This window comes from Symsagittifera roscoffensis, chromosome 1 (genome assembly GCF_963678635.1).
Source record: "Symsagittifera roscoffensis chromosome 1, txSymRosc1.1, whole genome shotgun sequence".
Taxonomy (NCBI): domain Eukaryota; kingdom Metazoa; phylum Xenacoelomorpha; order Acoela; family Convolutidae; genus Symsagittifera; species Symsagittifera roscoffensis.
Genome location: NC_087062.1, coordinates 91,198,380 through 91,219,154, shown reverse-complemented (window position 1 = coordinate 91,219,154; position 20,775 = coordinate 91,198,380). Strand labels below are relative to the sequence as shown.

Genomic DNA, 20,775 nt, shown 5'->3' with positions numbered 1-20,775 from the left:
AAAACTAAATGAAAGAAAGAATAATTAAATAAATAAACAAAACACGTGATAAAAATAAACAAAAATAAATATGTACATACATAAATTATAAATAAATATAAGCAAACTAAACATAATTAAATAAATAGAAGAACAGATAATTAAATAAATAAAGATGAACAAATAAAGAAACAAACATACGCAATCACGTGACATAGCGCGATATAGTCCAGCCCACATGATAATTGATAACTGTGGACGTTATTTGTCGACACTTGACAACAGACAACATAAAAAAAAACCCGTTACACGATACCATAACACCTTGACTAAAGTCTTCGGTGTAATGACATGTATTTTTTTGTCATTTTTCTGGGCTAAGTTCAACAGGCAACGAACACCGATCTTCGTGGGCCTCGAAACACCGTCTTTTCGATTCGTAGGCGAAGACAGAGCCACTCATTTTATGATTACTAAAAAAATCTATAAACACCCTAAATCTGGTCTCGTCAACTAAACATAGCCAATCGAAGATTGGAAAAGAGTAATGAACTCAAGTAAACATAAAAAAACACCAATAAACCTCAACTTTCGAATTTCAAAGAAAAAATAGTTGACCTTTAAGCTCTTTGAATTTCTAGAACGGTTTATGATTGGCGCTTTTTTGATAACATGAACCCAACCTGAGAAAACTTGATCAACAGGTAAAGTTTTTATTCCGCTGGAAATCTAAAAACAGCTTCGAAACTTTAATTAGTTCACGTTTTTTGCGCCATTTCCACGTTCGTATTTGGAGAGTGCTTTTTCCGTAACTTTCAGCAGATGAAATTCACTTGAACTCATATATACCTAAGTGCATTCATAAATGCACCATTATGTATGAATGCACATCTGTAATTAATAGAGACTTTTACGCACATTTTCCTGTAAAAAAAATCACCAAGACCTATCTAAGAGTCTTCATTACAATCATTACTCTTTAAAACTGTTCTCAGCAACAAATCAGTGAAATAAAATATATATACATGTTGTTTCATTAGGCAGAAATTAGCCGGGTAAAAGCGAGTATTAAAGTCGAGTTTTTTTATCTCGCAAGCTAAACTTGAACTTTTTTTATTGCTGTTTTTTGTATTACATCAGTTCATGACCGGCACTTTTTTGATAACATGAACCCAACTTGAGAAAACTGGATCAACAGGTGAAGTTTTTAATCCGCTGGGAAATCTTAAAAATAATTTCCACTTTCAAAACTAGAAATCGTTCACGTTTTTCGCGCCATTTCCATGTTGGTATTTGGAGAGTGCTATTTACGTCACTTTCAGCAGATGAATTTCAATTGAGCTCAAAAAGTGCATCAATATTTTTAAGACTTTTTCCTGAAAAAAAAACAAAAAAATTCAGCAAGACCTGTATAAGTTTTCACTACGCTCATTACTCTTAACTAGACTATGAAACATGACTAAAGAAAATTTACTGATTCGGACACTATTTTCAGTATTGATGTTATCAAAATGATAAATAAATAATTTGAGTCAATCTCTTATGAGACCATATATACTTTTCAGTTACGGAATGGTTTGTATATAGACTATTTTTCAAGGTAAGGGTTTGAACAGTCATTTATTTGAAAAGGGGTCAGCTACTTCAGCCAATCAAGATCATCATCTTCGTCGTCACTTGGAAACAATGGGGCAGGTGATTTTTTCGGGACTTGGAAACAATGGGGCAGGTGATTTTTTCGGCTCTTTTTGTCATCTGCCGGTGGTAAAGTGTCTCTTTCTGAGTTCTGGAATAAATAAAATACTTATTGGAGCTAAGAAAAACGGTTCCTTCTATTCAATTTAGCATTGCAAGTTATTACCTGTGGTTGCTGGGCTGAGCTTTCTTTCGCTGGGCTACTTCTAAAACAAATTAAAAAACAAGTACAAAAATTGAAATTAAGTACAGCCAGAATCAGAAATAGAATCCATTTTATCAGTCGTCAGTCATTCAGAATCTGATTTTTTCATATTTCAACGGATTATTTTGGTGGAACTAACTCTTTTTTAGCCTTCGAGGTCGCAAGCGAACTGCCAAATAGTGAATCATCTGAATCTGAATCTTCGAATATTCGTTCTGTCTTAGCATCTGAATCTTTCTGCAATACTTCATTCAGCTCCGCCTCAACGTCATCTTCGTCTTTTTCCACTGCTTCTTTCTTCGGATCTTCATTCTCTCCTGGCGACGTCTGATTAGTTCGAGGCGAAGGCATCGGAACATCTGGCTCACCAGAACTCTGGGGCGAGGCCGACCTCAAAGCAGGAAGAGACGACCCGCCTACCATGCGCTCCTGTTCAAAGGCGTTGCTAGCTTCAAGCGGGTCTTCCGGTGGCTCGTCTGGAACCTCGGGCGGCGACTGCGGTAGGTCTGCCGGAGTGTTTTTGACAGTACTAGGGTCCAAAACTGAGACGGAGTTCGATTCTTCGGAAATTTGTGCATTTTCATCTGGAGGATTTTCGGTTACAGGAATAAACGAGGAATCACTTTCTGTCAATTGGTGGTCATTGTCCTTTTCGTCATTTTCTAAACAAAATTAAACTTTCATGACTATATTTTGTGGTTATAATGTTGTTTATAGCTAAATTGCAAGCAGACAAGTTATTTTTAATCATAACGTCAATTCTAGTAGGCAACAACCTTCGAGCAAATGCTTTTGGTATGATTTGTTGAATAACCCTAACTAATATACTATAAAAGGAAGGCCAAATATTAGCCTTCCAATCATTTTCTAGATCGATTTTAAACCGCAGTTACTATTGAAGTCAGTTTCAAATTGACTGACAGGGTAAAATTGATGGGAGAAAATCTTCGTCTGAATTGTATAATAGAGCTGATTCGGACAAAAATCAAACATGAGCTACTTCGGTTTATACGTTTGCCCAAGTGTGTTATCTCGGCCTAGTTTGAGCGCAAACAAATGAATTTTCACCTTCCTTCAATATTGCATGCAAACCTCATGATCGGGATGTCTACACAATACCATGTATCCAAACATTAACAATTCCAACTTCGGAGCTGCTTAATATTTTCTAATTAAATCCGTAAGCTTTATACCAACGAAATTATTACGCCCAAATTGAACTGCTAAAATGAAATTCTGCCGGACATAATACTTTTTTACTGTACGTATAACAACAAGGCAATTGTTCTCAGGATCAAATTTGCTTCTCAAAGTGGCAAGTATTGACACAAGGTAAATCAAAGCCTTTCATTTCAGTTCGCTCTCTCGGTACACGTCAAAGTATTCAGAGATATTAACTTGTACCTATTTCAAAATTTAATAAAATGTCTTTGCGATCGTACAATTCGGATTTTTACCCGTCACTACAACGAAGTGGCGAATTCGGCGGCAAAGTTCTCGGAACTTTGGTCTACATTGTCAAACACGACAAAATAGCGAATATTCTCAACGACAACGAATTGGTGGGCAGAATCGAGATGACGACCGATTTCAAGATACTTATGGGCGGAAACTGGGAGCGATGTAAAGGTGAACTTAATTTGTACCAACTAGACGGCCCTGAAGGCCACAGATTTGTCATCTCTTTACACTGGGACAAAAAGTGGTACAAGAAGCTACGAAAAGTGTATGGCGTCAAAATCTCTTGTGTGGAAAGACACAGTTTACTCGAGATGCTATGTCTAATCGAGGAGACGAGACGCCTGAGAGCGGCATACATGCTAGATACGATTGATATGATGTACCCAACTGATTCTAGCAGAAGAGAAATCAGTGCAATTCAGGAAGAGCCTGAAAATGATGAAGATGACAATTTTGGAACCATAAAAAAGAAAGCAAACTCAGAAGAAAACATGGCCAATGTGATCACTGTAAAGAAATCCGATGAAAGCAAACCAGATAAGCAGTTGTCTGAAGTACATGACGAAGACCATCCAAAAGATTCCCCAGACCTTCCTACAAAAGCTTTGGAAGTCTTGGAGAAGACACTCGAAGTTCCGGCAAAGGCATTAGAAGTTCTAACAGAGACCGACCCAAATTCCACTGCAGTCGATTCAACCGAGATTCCAAAAGTTCCAGATGAATTTGAAGAATCTGCAGTCTTCGAATCTTCGACAGAAAACAGCCAAGAACAGTCTGAAATGGGAAGATCGTTCGACTCAACCGATAATAGCATAAAAAGCTCCGACGCCGAGAATTCCATAACAGTCGAAAACGAGCAACAAGAGGCCCACAAGCCGGTAATTCCTAATGGAAAAATTCATACAGTTGAGGTTCACGATGACTCATCGACACCGAAGCCAGCTTCTAAAGTGAAAAGACCATCAAAGGCATTCACAATCGACGAAGATTTGTCAGGTTATGACGAACCCTCACTAAGCTCAATACTAAACAGTAGAAAAAGTTCAACGACTAGCTCAAATACAAATAAACCAAGAGGGATCTATGGTTCGAGCGATGGAATAACAATTGATGCTAAGAGCAAGTCATCGCCTCAGAATCAAAAGCAATCTTTCACAAAAAGCTTGCCCCATTTTGATAACCCAGAATCAACAAAGAGACCGAATCGGAAATACGAAACTATAAACTCTGTTATTTTCGATGGCCCAAAAAGCAAGCCCCCGTCCGTTTTAGCGAGACTTTTCGCTCGCATGAAACGAAATAAATCCAAAACTCAAAGCTTGAAGACGCCTAATAACCAAAGCATGTCAAGTCGATTAGCTTTACATGAAACTTCGTCACTAAAAAGCGCAGTATCTTACGATGCTATGAGTTTGACATCATTTGGCACTCTCAAAGAGTCTACCTACACATTGCAAGGAACCAGGCACTACGACAGAAAGTTCTTCAAACGAAGACCAGCGTCAATGCATGTGTTAACTCGAGACAGGAGATTGGTGCCGATCTATGACGTAATCAACTGTCTGTTGGAATTTCATGACGTCATGAAGCCTGTGAAGATAATCGGAGTTAACTCAGAGACACCCCATTCGGAAGACTTAGCGGAGAACCAAATCATGGAGTTCGTTTATTTCCTCCAGAAGCCGGTTAATTTAGAATTGCGCCTCACTAGAAAAGATTATGTACTCTACAACAGTGTTGTGAAGCTGAGAAGTTTTTCAAGCACTGAGCTCAAAATACTGTTGGCGTAAATGAGAAAAACTATTCAATTCTTACTGAAGAATTAGGATCTTTCTGTATAAGAATTATGTAGATTCAGAAAAAGTTAGATTGCCGACAAAGAAAAATTAATTTTCATCAAATTGCTCATCTTTGTAACATACTTGATAATTCTGATAATTTTGACAAACTTCGATTTACATACTTTGATAATTTTGCTTTTTCCATACTTCTGATAATCTTTATCAACAAATACTAAGTCTTTACATGAAGGAGAAAAATCTTTACTTTGCACATGAAGAAAAAAAATACCGAAACAGAAAAAAAACATAGACCAAAAGCAGTTGAAAAATGTTAATGGCCTCAAAGAACCCGAAAAAATTATTGTTTTATATTATTATCGTTTCTTTTTTTCAAACTTTGTCAAAACACTACACCACCATAAAGCTCCTTAAATTTCAGAAAATGTTAACATGGTTGCCACTTTTTTGAAGTAAGTAGCCTAATATGAGAAAACCGGCTCTTGCAATACCCTCACTGTTTAACTCTTCTGCTATGGGGAGCCTAGTTTGAGCTCCACTCGAAAAAAAAGCGATGTTCGAAAATCAAACTTCCAAAATAGAAAACTGAGCACGAAAAATTCCAGTTTTACAATAAATAAAGAGTACTTGAAAAAGAGAATTCATTCAATCATTCAATCATTTACAGAGTGCATGTTTGCCGTGCAAAGAAAACTGAAAATTTCTCACGACAAGTTTCAAACTATTTTTAAGAATCAACATTCCGAAATTCGAGAAATAATAATTTAATAACAAAAAATTAATCTTTTATCTTTTTTAAAATAAATTTCCGATATAAATGTTTAGACATAGCCAACTGGTAGTTGAAAAAGAGTTTTAAAAAAGCAATTTGTGGAACTTATAAAAAAAAACACTTTTTTGATAAAATTAACCCAATTTTAGCAAACTGGATCAATAAGTAAAACTTTTATTTCGCTAGGAAACCTGATAATTAATTTCTATTTTCGAAATTAGAATCGATCACGTTTTTCGTTACCTTTACATTTTTGCTGTTCAATGGTGGAGTTTGCCATAATTTTAACAAAAGAAATGAAATGAACTGAAAAATAAATCAAAGTCAAACCGCGAAAAATCAAATTTTGTGCATATCACGACTGAATGTGCTTTAATATGATATATCACTCGGCCCATTCCGATGATTATTTGCGGTACCAGAATTTTCGTGAGCAAAACTAAAACAGACCCGCATACAAAGTTCTTCCTCATTTTCAATGGTTGAAACAACAAAATTAGATGGCAAAAAAAGAAAAATCAAATTTGAGCGCACGAAAAAGCCAAATCTGAAAAAAAAATAACAACACGACCTATAAAACTATAAAATGCGTTCACTTTATTCATTGTCCCTTAAGCAGACGAACTACAGTTTCTGCTTGAATGTCATACAAACAAATAAAACCGGTTTAAATCCAAACAAAACCTCAACGGACATATGGAAGTAAAAAATACACCACATTAAAACAACTGGAGTTTCAAGAATTTTTTTTGAAAAAATTTTTCAAATAAAACTGATCTTTTTGAGAATACTAAATCCTTAGAAAACTGTAAAATCCACTAGAAAACTTAAAAATCAAATGCTCCTCGGCAAACTAAAAGTAAATTTTTTTTATTTTTAGCGCCATTGCACATTTTACACAAACAATAAACCAGCAAAATTAGCTCCAAAGGTTGAAAAATAACTAAAGGAAAGAAAAAGCTAAAATAAGTTTTGAAAATTGAAACTTCGCTGAATGTGGGAATCGAACCTCCAACCTGTTTATTAGGAGTTTCGCGTCATCAAGTCTGAACCACGGTGGCTTCACAATAGGAAAATACATCAGCCATTAGGCCAAAAGGCCACCCATAATCCATCAGGACTTGAAAAATTTAAAATAAGCCTTGAAGCCACCAAAAATAGCACTTCTATTAGCAATTTAGCTTATTAAAATAAAAATAACCCTTTTGGTAACACATCAAGCTCCGGTTGTGTAACACTAGTCACCAACAATGCAGAAAACAGATGCTATTAAATTGCCAATGCAGCTAAGGTGCCACCAAATGAGCACATCTATTTGGGAAGAGGGTTGAAACTCGTAATACAAAACTACACTCGCTAGCTTACGTGTGTTATTTAATTTTAACATTAGCTAACTTTTTCTGAATAAAATGTTAAAATTAAATAACACAAGTTACCTATTGATTTAGAAGATTTATTAAAAGCGATCTTTTTAGAAGGACGACAAAATTTTTGAAGCAAACTTTGATAGCAGACTATTTTTTTTCTGAAAACAAAGCCGATTTAACAAAATTGCACAAATGGATGTTTTCAATTTCGCTGATAAATCTGAAATTCGAATTATACCGCTCTTTCGTTTTTTACACTTGTTATCGAAGAGCGTAATTTGACTTCTTACTATTAAACATACTAGATTAGATTGTGGTTTTAATGAAATCAAAGTCAATCAGCGACAATAAACAGCTTGAGAGCTTGGAAAATTTGAAAAATTACTACCTACAAGTTTGGGTAGCGAGCAAACGCTCAAGCTAAAATTTGTTACATAGAAGCGAAGCCGAATTTTTACTAATTCGAGGCTTATTTATACTTTTCTTATTGCACTGTATAGAGCTGCTTCTTTTCGTGTTCTCTGGCTACGTCTCTGGTTGCATTAGGTAAAATTTGTCGAAAACACGACAATAAGTAGCTCTATACATTGCAATTGCAATATGTCTCTGGTTGCATTAGGCAAAATTCGCCGAGAACACGACAAAAAGCAGCTCTATACAGTGCAATAAGAAGAAGTATAATTAAGCCTCGAAATAGTAAAACTTCGGCTACGTATCGGATTGGATCTGCAACTTAGAGATTATGAGTCTCACGCACTAACCACGGACACTTACTGAGTTACAAACACGAACCACAAATAAAGCAGAGAACAGATGCTGTGAAATTTTCAATGCTACAGACCGTGATTGTAGTAAAAGTGCCACCAAATAAGTGAACACGTTTATTAACTAGTTAGTTTAGAAAAAAAAAGAAGGTTCGTACTAATACGCTAACGATCACAAGTGTAAACAAAAAAAAACGAAACAAAAAAAGAAACAAGCACAAGACCATTCGATTCTTGCCATCGCAGCATTAACAACTTGTCCGTCCATTGTGCTACAACTTGATTTTACTACGAATTCAGCCCCATTATTCCACTTAAGCGAAAAAAATAGATTCAATAGGAAACTATCGAAAGCATAGAGTACGTCAGATAAAGCATAGAGTACTTCAGATAAACTCACCGAATTGCCGGTCAGCAGAAAATTCAGATGAACCATTTGCGATGACTCTTTCGGAGTTCAATGCTGATTTATCGTCTATGACCGGAACACTGATTGGTTCACTTGATTGGTTAGCGGCAACAGATTCACTTCCTAGCTCAATCAGGCCTTGGTCTGCTTCGGCTGTCGACTCCACAGTCCCTGAGCCTTCGGGTTCCGACTGCTCGCCATCGCCGACATTCCGATTGCCCTGCTCGCTCTCCAGATCTGAAGTTTCGTCTAAGTCTGGACTAGGGATGTTTCTGGGGTCTAGAACAATCGCATCTTCGGGATCTGAGTTTTCTTCTGGATCTGAGTTTTCCACATTCAGTTCAGCGTCTAATTGATCTTCCCGATCTCTCGAAACTCCTGGTTCTTGTTCTTCAGTGCCAATTTCAGCAGCGGGCGACTCTTCTTGAACTGGATTAATATCATGATGGACAGCAACACTCTTCTCAGGTGAGTCACCGGAAGCGTCGTTAGTTTTCACATCTTCTGCTACCATTTCATCTTTATTACTGTTATTTAAGCAATTATGATCTTCACTAACATTAGAAACAGCAGCCAACGGATCGCTCATCGTTGCTTCTTCAAAGCTGGTAGCTTGCTCATTTTTCTCGTGTTCTGCTTCCTCGACAACTAGCAGTCGTTGGGGCGTAAGTGTCTCATCCATAACATTGTCCATATGAACTCTGGCTTCAGCGCGCACATGTATTGGTTGCACTTCAAACTGAGGTTCTTCTGGTTCAGAATCTGTTTTCGCTTCGACTTCATCTTCGTGGCTTGCTCCGTTTTCGTCGCCCTCCGAACCATCCGAATCATCCTCGGGTTCTTCTTTTTCAGGCACTGGTTCTATGAGCACTTCTGAACTAGTGAGGGCATTCGGTTGTTTCCCTGATGACACGCTAATAGTCACGTCCTGAAATGCACCCCCAGTAAACTGCAATTGATAACATACCACGATGCCGGTTCCAATTTTTTAGTTCTAAATTAATGCAATGTGAGGAACTCAGATTAGTCGTTAATAATTTTGAGTGGGGAGCGCGCGCCGAAAATACGCAATTTTTTTGGTCAGAATGTTCCAGAAAATGACTAAAAACGCCTTTTTTGTCAATATTTTGCTTGCGGCGCAGAAAATTTGGCCAAAACGGTCTTTTTAGTGCTTTGAGAAAGCTCGGAAAATCAATTTGGTCAACCTAAATAATGAAAAAAAGGTCGTTAACAATTTTCGAGGTTTTTAAAAATCCGAAAAATCCGCCCCCCTCGAGAAAATCCTAGTGAGGGCATTCGGTTGTTTCCCTGATGACACGCTAATAGTCACGTCCTGAAATGCACCCCCAGTAAACTGCAATTGATAACATACCACGATGCCGGTTCCAATTTTTTAGTTCTAAATTAATGCAATGTGAGGAACTCAGATTAGTCGTTAATAATTTTGAGTGGGGAGCGCGCGCCGAAAATACGCAATTTTTTTGGTCAGAATGTTCCAGAAAATGACTAAAAACGCCTTTTTTTGTCAATATTTTGCTTGCGGCGCAGAAAATTTGGCCAAAACGGTCTTTTTAGTGCTTTGAGAAAGCTCGGAAAATCAATTTGGTCAACCTAAATAATGAAAAAAAAGGTCGTTAAAAATTTTCGAGGTTTTTAAAAATCCGAAAAATCCGCCCCCCTCGAGAAAATCCTAGTGAGGGCATTCGGTTGTTTCCCTGATGACACGCTAATAGTCACGTCCTGAAATGCACCCCCAGTAAACTGCAATTGATAACATACCACGATGCCGGTTCCAATTTTTTAGTTCTAAATTAATGCAATGTGAGGAACTCAAATTAGTCGTTAATAATTTTGAGTGGGGAGCGCGCGCCGAAAATACGCAATTTTTTTGGTCAGAATGTTCCAGAAAATGACTAAAAACGCCTTTTTTTGTCAATATTTTGCTTGCGGCGCAGAAAATTTGGCCAAAACGGTCTTTTTAGTGCTTTGAGAAAGCTCGGAAAATCAATTTGGTCAACCTAAATAATGAAAAAAAGGTCGTTAAAAATTTTCGAGGTTTTTAAAAATCCGAAAAATCCGCCCCCCTCGAGAAAATCCTAGTGAGGGCATTCGGTTGTTTCCCTGATGACACGCTAATAGTCACGTCCTGAAATGCACCCCCAGTAAACTGCAATTGATAACATACCACGATGCCGGTTCCAATTTTTTAGTTCTAAATTAATGCAATGTGAGGAACTCAAATTAGTCGTTAATAATTTTGAGTGGGGAGCGCGCGCCGAAAATACGCAATTTTTTTGGTCAGAATGTTCCAGAAAATGACTAAAAACGCCTTTTTTTGTCAATATTTTGCTTGCGGCGCAGAAAATTTGGCCAAAACGGTCTTTTTAGTGCTTTGAGAAAGCTCGGAAAATCAATTTGGTCAACCTAAATAATGAAAAAAAGGTCGTTAAAAATTTTCGAGGTTTTTAAAAATCCGAAAAATCCGCCCCCCTCGAGAAAATCCTAGTGAGGGCATTCGGTTGTTTCCCTGATGACACGCTAATAGTCACGTCCTGAAATGCACCCCCAGTAAACTGCAATTGATAACATACCACGATGCCGGTTCCAATTTTTTAGTTCTAAATTAATGCAATGTGAGGAACTCAGATTAGTCGTTAATAATTTTGAGTGGGGAGCGCGCGCCGAAAATACGCAATTTTTTTGGTCAGAATGTTCCAGAAAATGACTAAAAACGCCTTTTTTTGTCAATATTTTGCTTGCGGCGCAGAAAATTTGGCCAAAACGGTCTTTTTAGTGCTTTGAGAAAGCTCGGAAAATCAATTTGGTCAACCTAAATAATGAAAAAAAGGTCGTTAAAAATTTTCGAGGTTTTTAAAAATCCGAAAAATCCGCCCCCCTCGAGAAAATCCTAGTGAGGGCATTCGGTTGTTTCCCTGATGACACGCTAATAGTCACGTCCTGAAATGCACCCCCAGTAAACTGCAATTGATAACATACCACGATGCCGGTTCCAATTTTTTAGTTCTAAATTAATGCAATGTGAGGAACTCAGATTAGTCGTTAATAATTTTGAGTGGGGAGCGCGCGCCGAAAATACGCAATTTTTTTGGTCAGAATGTTCCAGAAAATGACTAAAAACGCCTTTTTTTGTCAATATTTTGCTTGCGGCGCAGAAAATTTGGCCAAAACGGTCTTTTTAGTGCTTTGAGAAAGCTCGGAAAATCAATTTGGTCAACCTAAATAATGAAAAAAAGGTCGTTAAAAATTTTCGAGGTTTTTAAAAATCCGAAAAATCCGCCCCCCTCGAGAAAATCCTAGTGAGGGCATTCGGTTGTTTCCCTGATGACACGCTAATAGTCACGTCCTGAAATGCACCCCCAGTAAACTGCAATTGATAACATACCACGATGCCGGTTCCAATTTTTTAGTTCTAAATTAATGCAATGTGAGGAACTCAAATTAGTCGTTAATAATTTTGAGTGGGGAGCGCGCGCCGAAAATACGCAATTTTTTTGGTCAGAATGTTCCAGAAAATGACTAAAAACGCCTTTTTTTGTCAATATTTTGCTTGCGGCGCAGAAAATTTGGCCAAAACGGTCTTTTTAGTGCTTTGAGAAAGCTCGGAAAATCAATTTGGTCAACCTAAATAATGAAAAAAAGGTCGTTAAAAATTTTCGAGGTTTTTAAAAATCCGAAAAATCCGCCCCCCTCGAGAAAATCCTAGTGAGGGCATTCGGTTGTTTCCCTGATGACACGCTAATAGTCACGTCCTGAAATGCACCCCCAGTAAACTGCAATTGATAACATACCACGATGCCGGTTCCAATTTTTTAGTTCTAAATTAATGCAATGTGAGGAACTCAGATTAGTCGTTAATAATTTTGAGTGGGGAGCGCGCGCCGAAAATACGCAATTTTTTTGGTCAGAATGTTCCAGAAAATGACTAACGCCTTTTTTGTCAATATTTTGCTTGCGGCGCAGAAAATTTGGCCAAAACGGTCTTTTTAGTGCTTTGAGAAAGCTCGGAAAATCAATTTGGTCAACCTAAATAATGAAAAAAAGGTCGTTAACAATTTTCGAGGTTTTTAAAAATCCGAAAAATCCGCCCCCCTCGAGAAAATCCTAGTGAGGGCATTCGGTTGTTTCCCTGATGACACGCTAATAGTCACGTCCTGAAATGCACCCCCAGTAAACTGCAATTGATAACATACCACGATGCCGGTTCCAATTTTTTAGTTCTAAATTAATGCAATGTGAGGAACTCAGATTAGTCGTTAATAATTTTGAGTGGGGAGCGCGCGCCGAAAATACGCAATTTTTTTGGTCAGAATGTTCCAGAAAATGACTAAAAACGCCTTTTTTGTCAATATTTTGCTTGCGGCGCAGAAAATTTGGCCAAAACGGTCTTTTTAGTGCTTTGAGAAAGCTCGGAAAATCAATTTGGTCAACCTAAATAATGAAAAAAAGGTCGTTAACAATTTTCGAGGTTTTTAAAAATCCGAAAAATCCGCCCCCCTCGAGAAAATCCTAGTGAGGGCATTCGGTTGTTTCCCTGATGACACGCTAATAGTCACGTCCTGAAATGCACCCCCAGTAAACTGCAATTGATAACATACCACGATGCCGGTTCCAATTTTTTAGTTCTAAATTAATGCAATGTGAGGAACTCAGATTAGTCGTTAATAATTTTGAGTGGGGAGCGCGCGCCGAAAATACGCAATTTTTTTGGTCAGAATGTTCCAGAAAATGACTAAAAACGCCTTTTTGTCAATATTTTGCTTGCGGCGCAGAAAATTTGGCCAAAATGGTCTTTTTAGTGCTTTGAGAAAGCTCGGAAAATCAATTTGGTCAACCTAAATAATGAAAAAAAGGTCGTTAACAATTTTCGAGGTTTTTAAAAATCCGAAAAATCCGCCCCCCTCGAGAAAATCCTAGATCCGTCCCCTGGTCATTATTATCAAATCAACTCAAAAACTTGAAAATGGAAAATTACATAATTCAGTGTCAAACTTCCGAAGTCTGACACAAAAAAATCCTTGGCGACATTTGTCGACATTGGTGAAACTGGAAAAAGGATCACTTTCCCATCCTCTTTCAAACAAAAAAGAGCTTACTAGTAACACTGCTTACCTTAATAACTTGTTTCATGAATGCGAGCAAACTGGTCCCGGTGTATTGAGAATCTCTCTCTATATGTTTCATCAGCACTTGGAATATCGTATTCATTATCTTCTTCACCTAAATCCATAAAACTCCAATTGAAATATCAACGATAAGTTACAAAACGCTGATTAAACGACTTCCACGAACCTTAAGGCTGCTTTATAAACGATATCGTTCATTTTGGATGTTTTGAGACCTTTACTACATGTATAAAATTGTTGTAATAAAGAGATGATGACTTCAACCGCTGCAATTTAGGATTTCCGAGAATTCGTAATTTTCAGAAATTCAAGCTTACTGTGAACTTTTAACTACCTTAGATTTGTTAGAATCGAGTAATTTGAAAGAAGGCACTTACTTCGGGTAGCAGCACTTCTGGTGTAACAGTCTTGCTAGCATTGGCCAATTCTTCTACAAGCAAATTAATGTCCCTTCGAAGCTCCGACAATTCTAGCTCCTAATATTGAAAAAACCATTCAACACTTTTACTATGATTTAAGTTCCTAATTGAAACTATGCAAATTTCGATGTGTTGTATTAAAAACATATTTGATTTTTTTTATAAGTGGAAAAGGCTGAAAAAATGTACCTTGTTCTCCAATGTGCTCTTCGTACTCTCCATCTCCCTCTGTGCTGTGTTAAGAGATGTATGGAGCTCACTCGCACTCGTCTTTGCTTTAGACGCCTAAAAAAGTTAACCTAGTCATAACATGTTGAGATAACTTATCACTTATCTTAAAAAACTAAAAGCAAAACTGACGCCGAGGTGAGCCGGAGCTTTGAATCACGTACGACTCAACTAAAACATAGAATGGTAAGCTAGCCGATCAAAAATGAGACGAAAAGCTCGCAGTTGTAAAAAAAACTTTGAAAAAAAGGTCGAAAAAAGTTCAATTTGGAGAAAGGCAGCCAAAAACCACAGTTGCCAGGGTTAATTAATGTTGCGACTCAAAATGTTAAGCTTGTACGTCGCTCTCGAAGCGCACAATCATTAGACTCTGGTTTCACCCAACAAACGACACAACATAAGGCGACTAAGCAGATATAAACTTAAACCATTTTTAATAAGCTTAAAAAAACTGAAATCATTTGAGCCGAAAACACCTGCAGGTGAGATAAAAACGGAAAATAAAAAATGGAAATGGTAAGATTACAAAAAAAAATCAAAACTGTTTTTAATAAAAAATTGATGAAGCCAAACTCAACGCTGACTCGGCGAAAGTAAGCAGCAATTGAGGAATAACAAAAAAATTAATTTACCCAAAACATGGCATTATAACTAGCCAACAAAAATGATACGAAAGCTGAACTCAATGAAGCTCTATTAATTACGACTAATTTATGCTTACGACTTGCTACTAACAGGGAATTGTCAATTAAACCAATTTGCCGTTTTGACAATAGGTTATTTTGAATCTAAAAAAATCCACTTTCGACAATAAAACCAATCACAATTTTTGAGCCATCTGCACTTTTTTCATGAACCGTAATTTACCTTCCTTTTAGCAAAAGAATTTGAACTTGACTTTAAAAAATTCAAAAGTCAAACCTCGAAAACTTTTAAGTTGATCAAGACTCAAATTTGATAGTTTCCCCCAGAAAAAAAAACAAAACCAAAATACTTAAACAAGTGCACATTTGAAAAAACATAGCCAACAGACAGTTGGAAAAAAGTCAATGAACGCAAGAAAAAAATACATCTAATTGTTTGTGAAAATTGTTTCGATATCCACAAAAAATATATATATGCTTTTTAAGCTCGCTGAATTTCAAGAATACTTCATCACTGGCAATTTGTTGATAAAATTATCCCAATTTAAGAAAACTAGATCAATAGCTTAATTTTTTATTCAGCTGGGAAATCTGAAAAACAAAATCCACTTTCGAAACTAGAAGCCGAGTTTGCATCCCCTAAAACAAAGGAAATGAACTGAACTCAAAAGAAATCAAAAGTCAAACCGCTTAAAATCAAATTTTCCTGACAAAAAAAAATCACCAAGACCAATATGAGAGTCTTAATTACGTTCAGTGGATCTTATTCAGGAGAGATATCACTGATTTTTGGGCAATAGATATTTGAAAAATGAAGTGGCATATTAAATTTAACAAAATTTGGAATATTTTCCCCAAAATTTTTTAAATCACTTTTAACTATCACAAACATGGCTATCAAGTGACAAAAAACTAAACAAAAGCTAAACAAGTGTCAAAAATCTGACTCGCTTTTTCTAAAGAGAAACTTCTGATTTCGAATTTCAAAGGAAAAATATATGGTCTTGATGCTTTTTTTCAAGAAACACTTCTTCATGACTTTTTTTGATAAAATTAACCGAAAGTGAAAACACTGGATCAATAGGCAATTTTCTTTTCATTCTGATGTGAAATTTAAAAACTTAAATCCCCTTTCGAAACCAAAGTCGTTCAAATTTTGGATTTTTTTTTACATATTCCGTCCAAAAATCACTATTTGAATATCCTGAAATGAAACTATGTTGCTTCTATTTGATTGGCTAGTATTAGCCAATCAAATTTTAGCGACATGGCAAAATATTTTGTTCACTATGTTAAGTAGACTTATAAATTAACCGAATTAGCCAAAAAAATGTAATTATTTTGAAAAATATTCGAGTTTGTTTCAAATAAACTGCAGAAGACCAGAAGAAAAACACAAAAAATAGCTACAGGAAAAAAATATATTTTTTATTATCTGCTCAAAAGTCAGCCTTGTTGGACATCGGCTGAAAGTTAAAATGATTGCATGTGTGTTAACCAAGCGAACCAGCGTCATCAGTGTTTTGTTCTCTGCATTTATTCATTGAACACTGCAAATTAGCAAATTAACACGGTGGAATCCCTCATGCGCGAAGGACCGAATGCGCGAAAAAAAAATAAGCCAATCAGATTTCAGTAATCTAAAATTTGGAAAGAAAGTAAACATTTCCAGGGACTGGAGTATTGATATTGGCCGAATCTAGACCCGGTCGAATCTAGAAAACTGGCCGAATCTAGACCCGGTGGAATCCCTCATGCGCGAAGGACCGAATGCGCGAAAAAAATCAGCCAATCAGATTTCATTAATCTAAAAGTTTGAAAGAAAGTAAACATTTCCAAGTACTGGAGTATTGATATTGGCCGAATCTAAAAACGGCAGAAATATGCAAAATCTTCAAAATTTTCATTGACCGCCGCAAAAGTGGGACAAATTTTACATTTCAAGGGTTTCGTAATGAAAGTAGCAAAATATTGCTTCATTTAATTCATTTTAACTGAATGGCAATTGTTTCTGTTTAAAAATTGACTTTCGGCTAATTTTGTCTTCGGTCCTTGGCCTACAAGTATTTTCGCCCATTCGGTCCTTCGCGCATGAGAATAGCCCCCAAAAGACCCCACGTTTGTTCTCGCCATTTGCATTCTAGTACTTGGAGAGCGTAACTTGCCTTCATTTTGTAATATAAATTTGAATTGGTCTGGGAAAGAATTCAAAAGTCAAACCTCATAAGATCATATAGACGGTTTTTATGCGCTAAACGGCCTAAAGTAGTATTTCTATATCTTAAACTGAAATTAATGTGACTGAGTCTGATTGGCTAGTGCACCTATCAAATTCAAATAACATGGCTCAGCGTTTCAATTCAAAAGTGGGGTCTTATGCACTAAACCGCCCAAAATCAATGTTTCTATATTTTGAGCCGAAAGTTATGCGGTCGAATCTGATTGGCCCCATCAAACTAAAGGAACACGGTCACGCGCTTCGGTCAACGTTTCCAGCAGATAAAAACTTTAGCCGAAATTAAAGAAAATGTAAAACTTGGTCACATAATAAAATTAGTTTTGTGAAATGTTTTCAACAGAAAAAAAGTTCTTAGGCTTTGGTTTTTTTTTTATTTGCCCCCGGCCTGCTCAGTGCAGGACCAACCGTGGGGGAGGGGGAGATGTCATCCATTTTGCCGCAGCCGGTCCCACCTTGAGGAGGCGGATGACGCTGGGACCCCTCCAGCCGTGACCGAAGCGGGATTCGAACGTATGACCCTCGTGTTAAGAGAGATGTGCCCAACCCACTTGACCACGACTGCTCACCTTAGGCTTTGGTAATTTCGGCTAACAATTTTATCAGCTTGAAGTTTTGATTTAAGTACCGTACGCGTTGTTGCATTAGCCAATCAGATTCAACTACATAAATTTGTAGTTCTATGTAGAAATACTAATTTTGGGCCGTTTAGTGCATAAAACCCCAAAAGTGACTTAAAGAAACTTAAATGGCGGCGTCCCTCATGCTTGAAGGACCGAATGCTTGAAATTAATTTTAGCTTACTTTCAGCCAATCAGAATTGAGTATTCAAAATCTCAAAGTAAATCGCAAAAATCTCAAAATAAGAAAATAAATCTAGGCCATTAGTGTTAATATTGACCGATTAGATAATAAGCAGATGAGTTTTCAAGACTGAAAATTTCTTTTAATTTTGAACTCATTAATCTTTATGATTATCTGAATAGCAATGCGGTTGTAACCCACAACTTGCAACATTTTGATTATTTACCACTAATTTAATATATTTTCTGTTAATATTGATTTCGATTTTGTGGGAAAGGCATTTAGCAATAAGAACGCTTAGCGATTTTGATTGGTTGAAATTTTTCAAGCATTCGGTCCTTCAAGCATGAGAACCCTCCCCAACTTAAATTATTAATTGAAAAGTACTACGTTTTGCGTACACCATGTTGCGTGAAGCTGAATGGCTAGTTTTAGCCAATCAGATTCCACCGCATAATATTTAGCTATAAGATATAGAAATATTAATTAAATTTGGGCTGTTTTGTGCATAAGAACCGAGTAATTTATTAATGTACAGTAGTTTTTTTCGATCTGTCATTTTTTTTTTGCATGGAAGTTTAATGAAAATTTAATATCCTCTCAGACGACTGTTTAGTAATAAGAGGTATGCATCAAATTGTGTTTTTGTGTGAGGTGTGATTTGTTTTTGTCTGTGACCAGCACAAACTCCTTTCTGGTCGAGTTGTCTTCTGTTTACAGTTGTGACACTAACAAAGGTCTAACCTCTAGCTGCAGTTGATCTGCCCTCTGATTAGCTGTGCGGAGTTGCTGTTCCAGCTGCTGTCTGGTGTCAGAGACCATCTTGTCACACTTCAGACGCCACTGACTCTCCAGCTCACTCTCCAGTTTAGTGAGAGCCAGACTGGCCTCACTTCCCTGTTTCCGCTGCTGCTCCACTCTCAGTTTCCAACTCTCGATTTCACTCTGCAACACACAACAGTTCAGTCAGTCTAGGTTAAGGAGTTCCAAAATAGAAAAAATCAGTCGCATAAGTTCCAAAATTTATCTTATTGATTTCTGATTGGTTGAAATTTGAGCCAACGAATTTCTAGATTGATTGTATACTGTTCAAGCAGCATAAACTCAAACTACAGAACAGTGACCGCCGCAGCCGCGCCAACGTGTTGCGTGCTTGCCACCAAAGGGTAGGACTCTATGCAAAATTTAGAGCCGGTTATCGCCGCAAAGCGGCGACGCGCGCCCACCGGCGACCTTAAACCGAGATTCGGCTAATTTAGTCTTTTGACCAATTGAAAAAATTTGGAACTTATGCGACTGCTGTTTTATTTTGGAACCTATGGGACTGATTTTTCATTGTGGAACCTATGAATACGGAGTACAGGGAGTGCGGCCAGTATTTAGACAGCCGCGTATTCATACTCGTCAGTATTTAGACAAATACTGTATGAACCAATCAGAATCGAGAAAAGACATAAATAATCCAAAATAAATAATAACTATTTATTAATTTCTTCCTTGTCTCGATTCTGATTGGTTAAAACAATATTTGTCTAAATAGTGACGTGTCTGAATACGCGGTTGTCTAAATACTGCTATGTAACCCTAGGACAACCAGTCGGGTCCAGAACAACAAGCCGACGGGACTTCAAGCCGAAGAAGGGACTTCAGACCGAAGTTTAAACATTACAAGCACAATTTTTACAATTTTTTCATCTGTAAAACCTTGCTTTACAAAAATTTAGGCAAGTTTAGTCCATAATAAGAGTTATTCGTGACAATGAATCACTTAGGATTGGCATTCGTTAATAATTTCAGACAGTTTTTGAAATGCATAAATTATAAACAAGAAAATTGCCTTCAACCGTGTTTTATATTTCAACTTTCCTAAACATCATTTGGAGGCTTAAATTTTATGAAAAAGCCAATGATTACTGAAAAAAGATCATAAAAGTAGGAATCTCTTTAAAAAGATTTTCAAATTAATCCTATTTCATCACTTAATGAGAAAATTTTCGGCTTGAAGTCCCTAAGTTTACGATTCGGCTTGAAGTCTCGTCGGCTTGATGTCCGGCACCCCAACCAGCCAACGCCGAATGTTCAATCTAAAACTTGTTCACGCACTAAAAGCACTGAATTGAGCAATTTTGGTGGAGTGAGGTCTCTATTTAGACAACCGCGTATTCAGACACAGTATTAACCAATCAGAATCGAGACAACGAAGAAATGAATTTCATATCTTCCTTTTTCTCGATTCTGATTGGGTAATACAGTGTCTGAATACGCGGTAGTACGTAACTAATTTTGGCGCTCTTTTTTTACGCTAGCGATCCGGTTCTCCTCTATTCTGTTTTGGGGGCGTTCAACAGTGCCGAAGTACAACAGTGCCGAAAATCAAAAATAAAACAGCGATCGTTTGCAATCTTAAGTAAGACTAAGATTTTGAGCGGGAAAATTTGCAATTTAGACGTTTTGGCGGCAAAATAATTGTTTAATTTGCAGTTGCATACATATTGGCGCCAAAATTGGAGTGATTTTCTCTGATAATAAGCGTCAGTAATTTCCCGCTCTTTAAAAATGCGTGTAAATAAATCTGAAGTTTTCCCGCCTTTTTCGGCACTGTTGAACGCTTCCAAACATAAGAGCCTATGAAAAACGTATTTGGTCTTCACCCCTCGTTAGACCATAAAATTGATGCTTATTGATCATGGGGGGAGGAAGAAAAAGAGCCACGAAAATAAAACAGGAAACCCTGTTTGTATTGTTAAAAATGTTGTTCCACGTGGAGCAGCTTCCCCTCAGTCTCTTGACCTTTGCCCCGTAGTCTCTTGATTTGTAAGGGCAGGTACAACTGCCATTGCCACATGGGG

At 37.1% G+C, this 20,775-nt stretch overlaps 2 protein-coding genes across 3 annotated transcripts in view; both read right to left on the bottom strand.

Annotated features, from left to right (window-relative positions):
* LOC134852115 (uncharacterized) overlaps nucleotides 1–20,775 on the bottom strand; it is a 380,695-nt gene that overhangs the window by 110,169 nt on the left and 249,751 nt on the right. The window lies entirely within an intron of this gene.
* LOC134840670 (clumping factor B-like) lies at nucleotides 1,619–18,892 on the bottom strand. Its single transcript, XM_063856641.1, has 8 exons — nucleotides 18,671–18,892; nucleotides 14,204–14,299; nucleotides 13,973–14,071; nucleotides 13,582–13,689; nucleotides 8,443–9,379; nucleotides 2,019–2,541; nucleotides 1,841–1,880; nucleotides 1,619–1,765 (listed from the first exon to the last, which is right to left on the bottom strand). The coding sequence occupies exons 1-8, from the start codon at nucleotides 18,746–18,748 to the stop codon at nucleotides 1,619–1,621; spliced, it is 2,028 nt and encodes a 675-aa protein (XP_063712711.1). The 5' UTR covers nucleotides 18,749–18,892.

Coding starts and splice junctions, on each gene's coding strand:
- LOC134840670 (XM_063856641.1), bottom strand. CDS start 18,748: ATGGTCTCTGACACCAGACAGCAGCTGGAACAGCAACTCCGCACAGCT. Junction 14,072..14,203: donor AGAGCACATTGGAGAACAAG/GTACATTTTTTC, acceptor TTTCAATATTAG/GAGCTAGAATTGTCGGAGCT. Junction 1,881..2,018: donor ACCTCGAAGGCTAAAAAAGA/GTTAGTTCCACC, acceptor AATTTGTTTTAG/AAGTAGCCCAGCGAAAGAAA.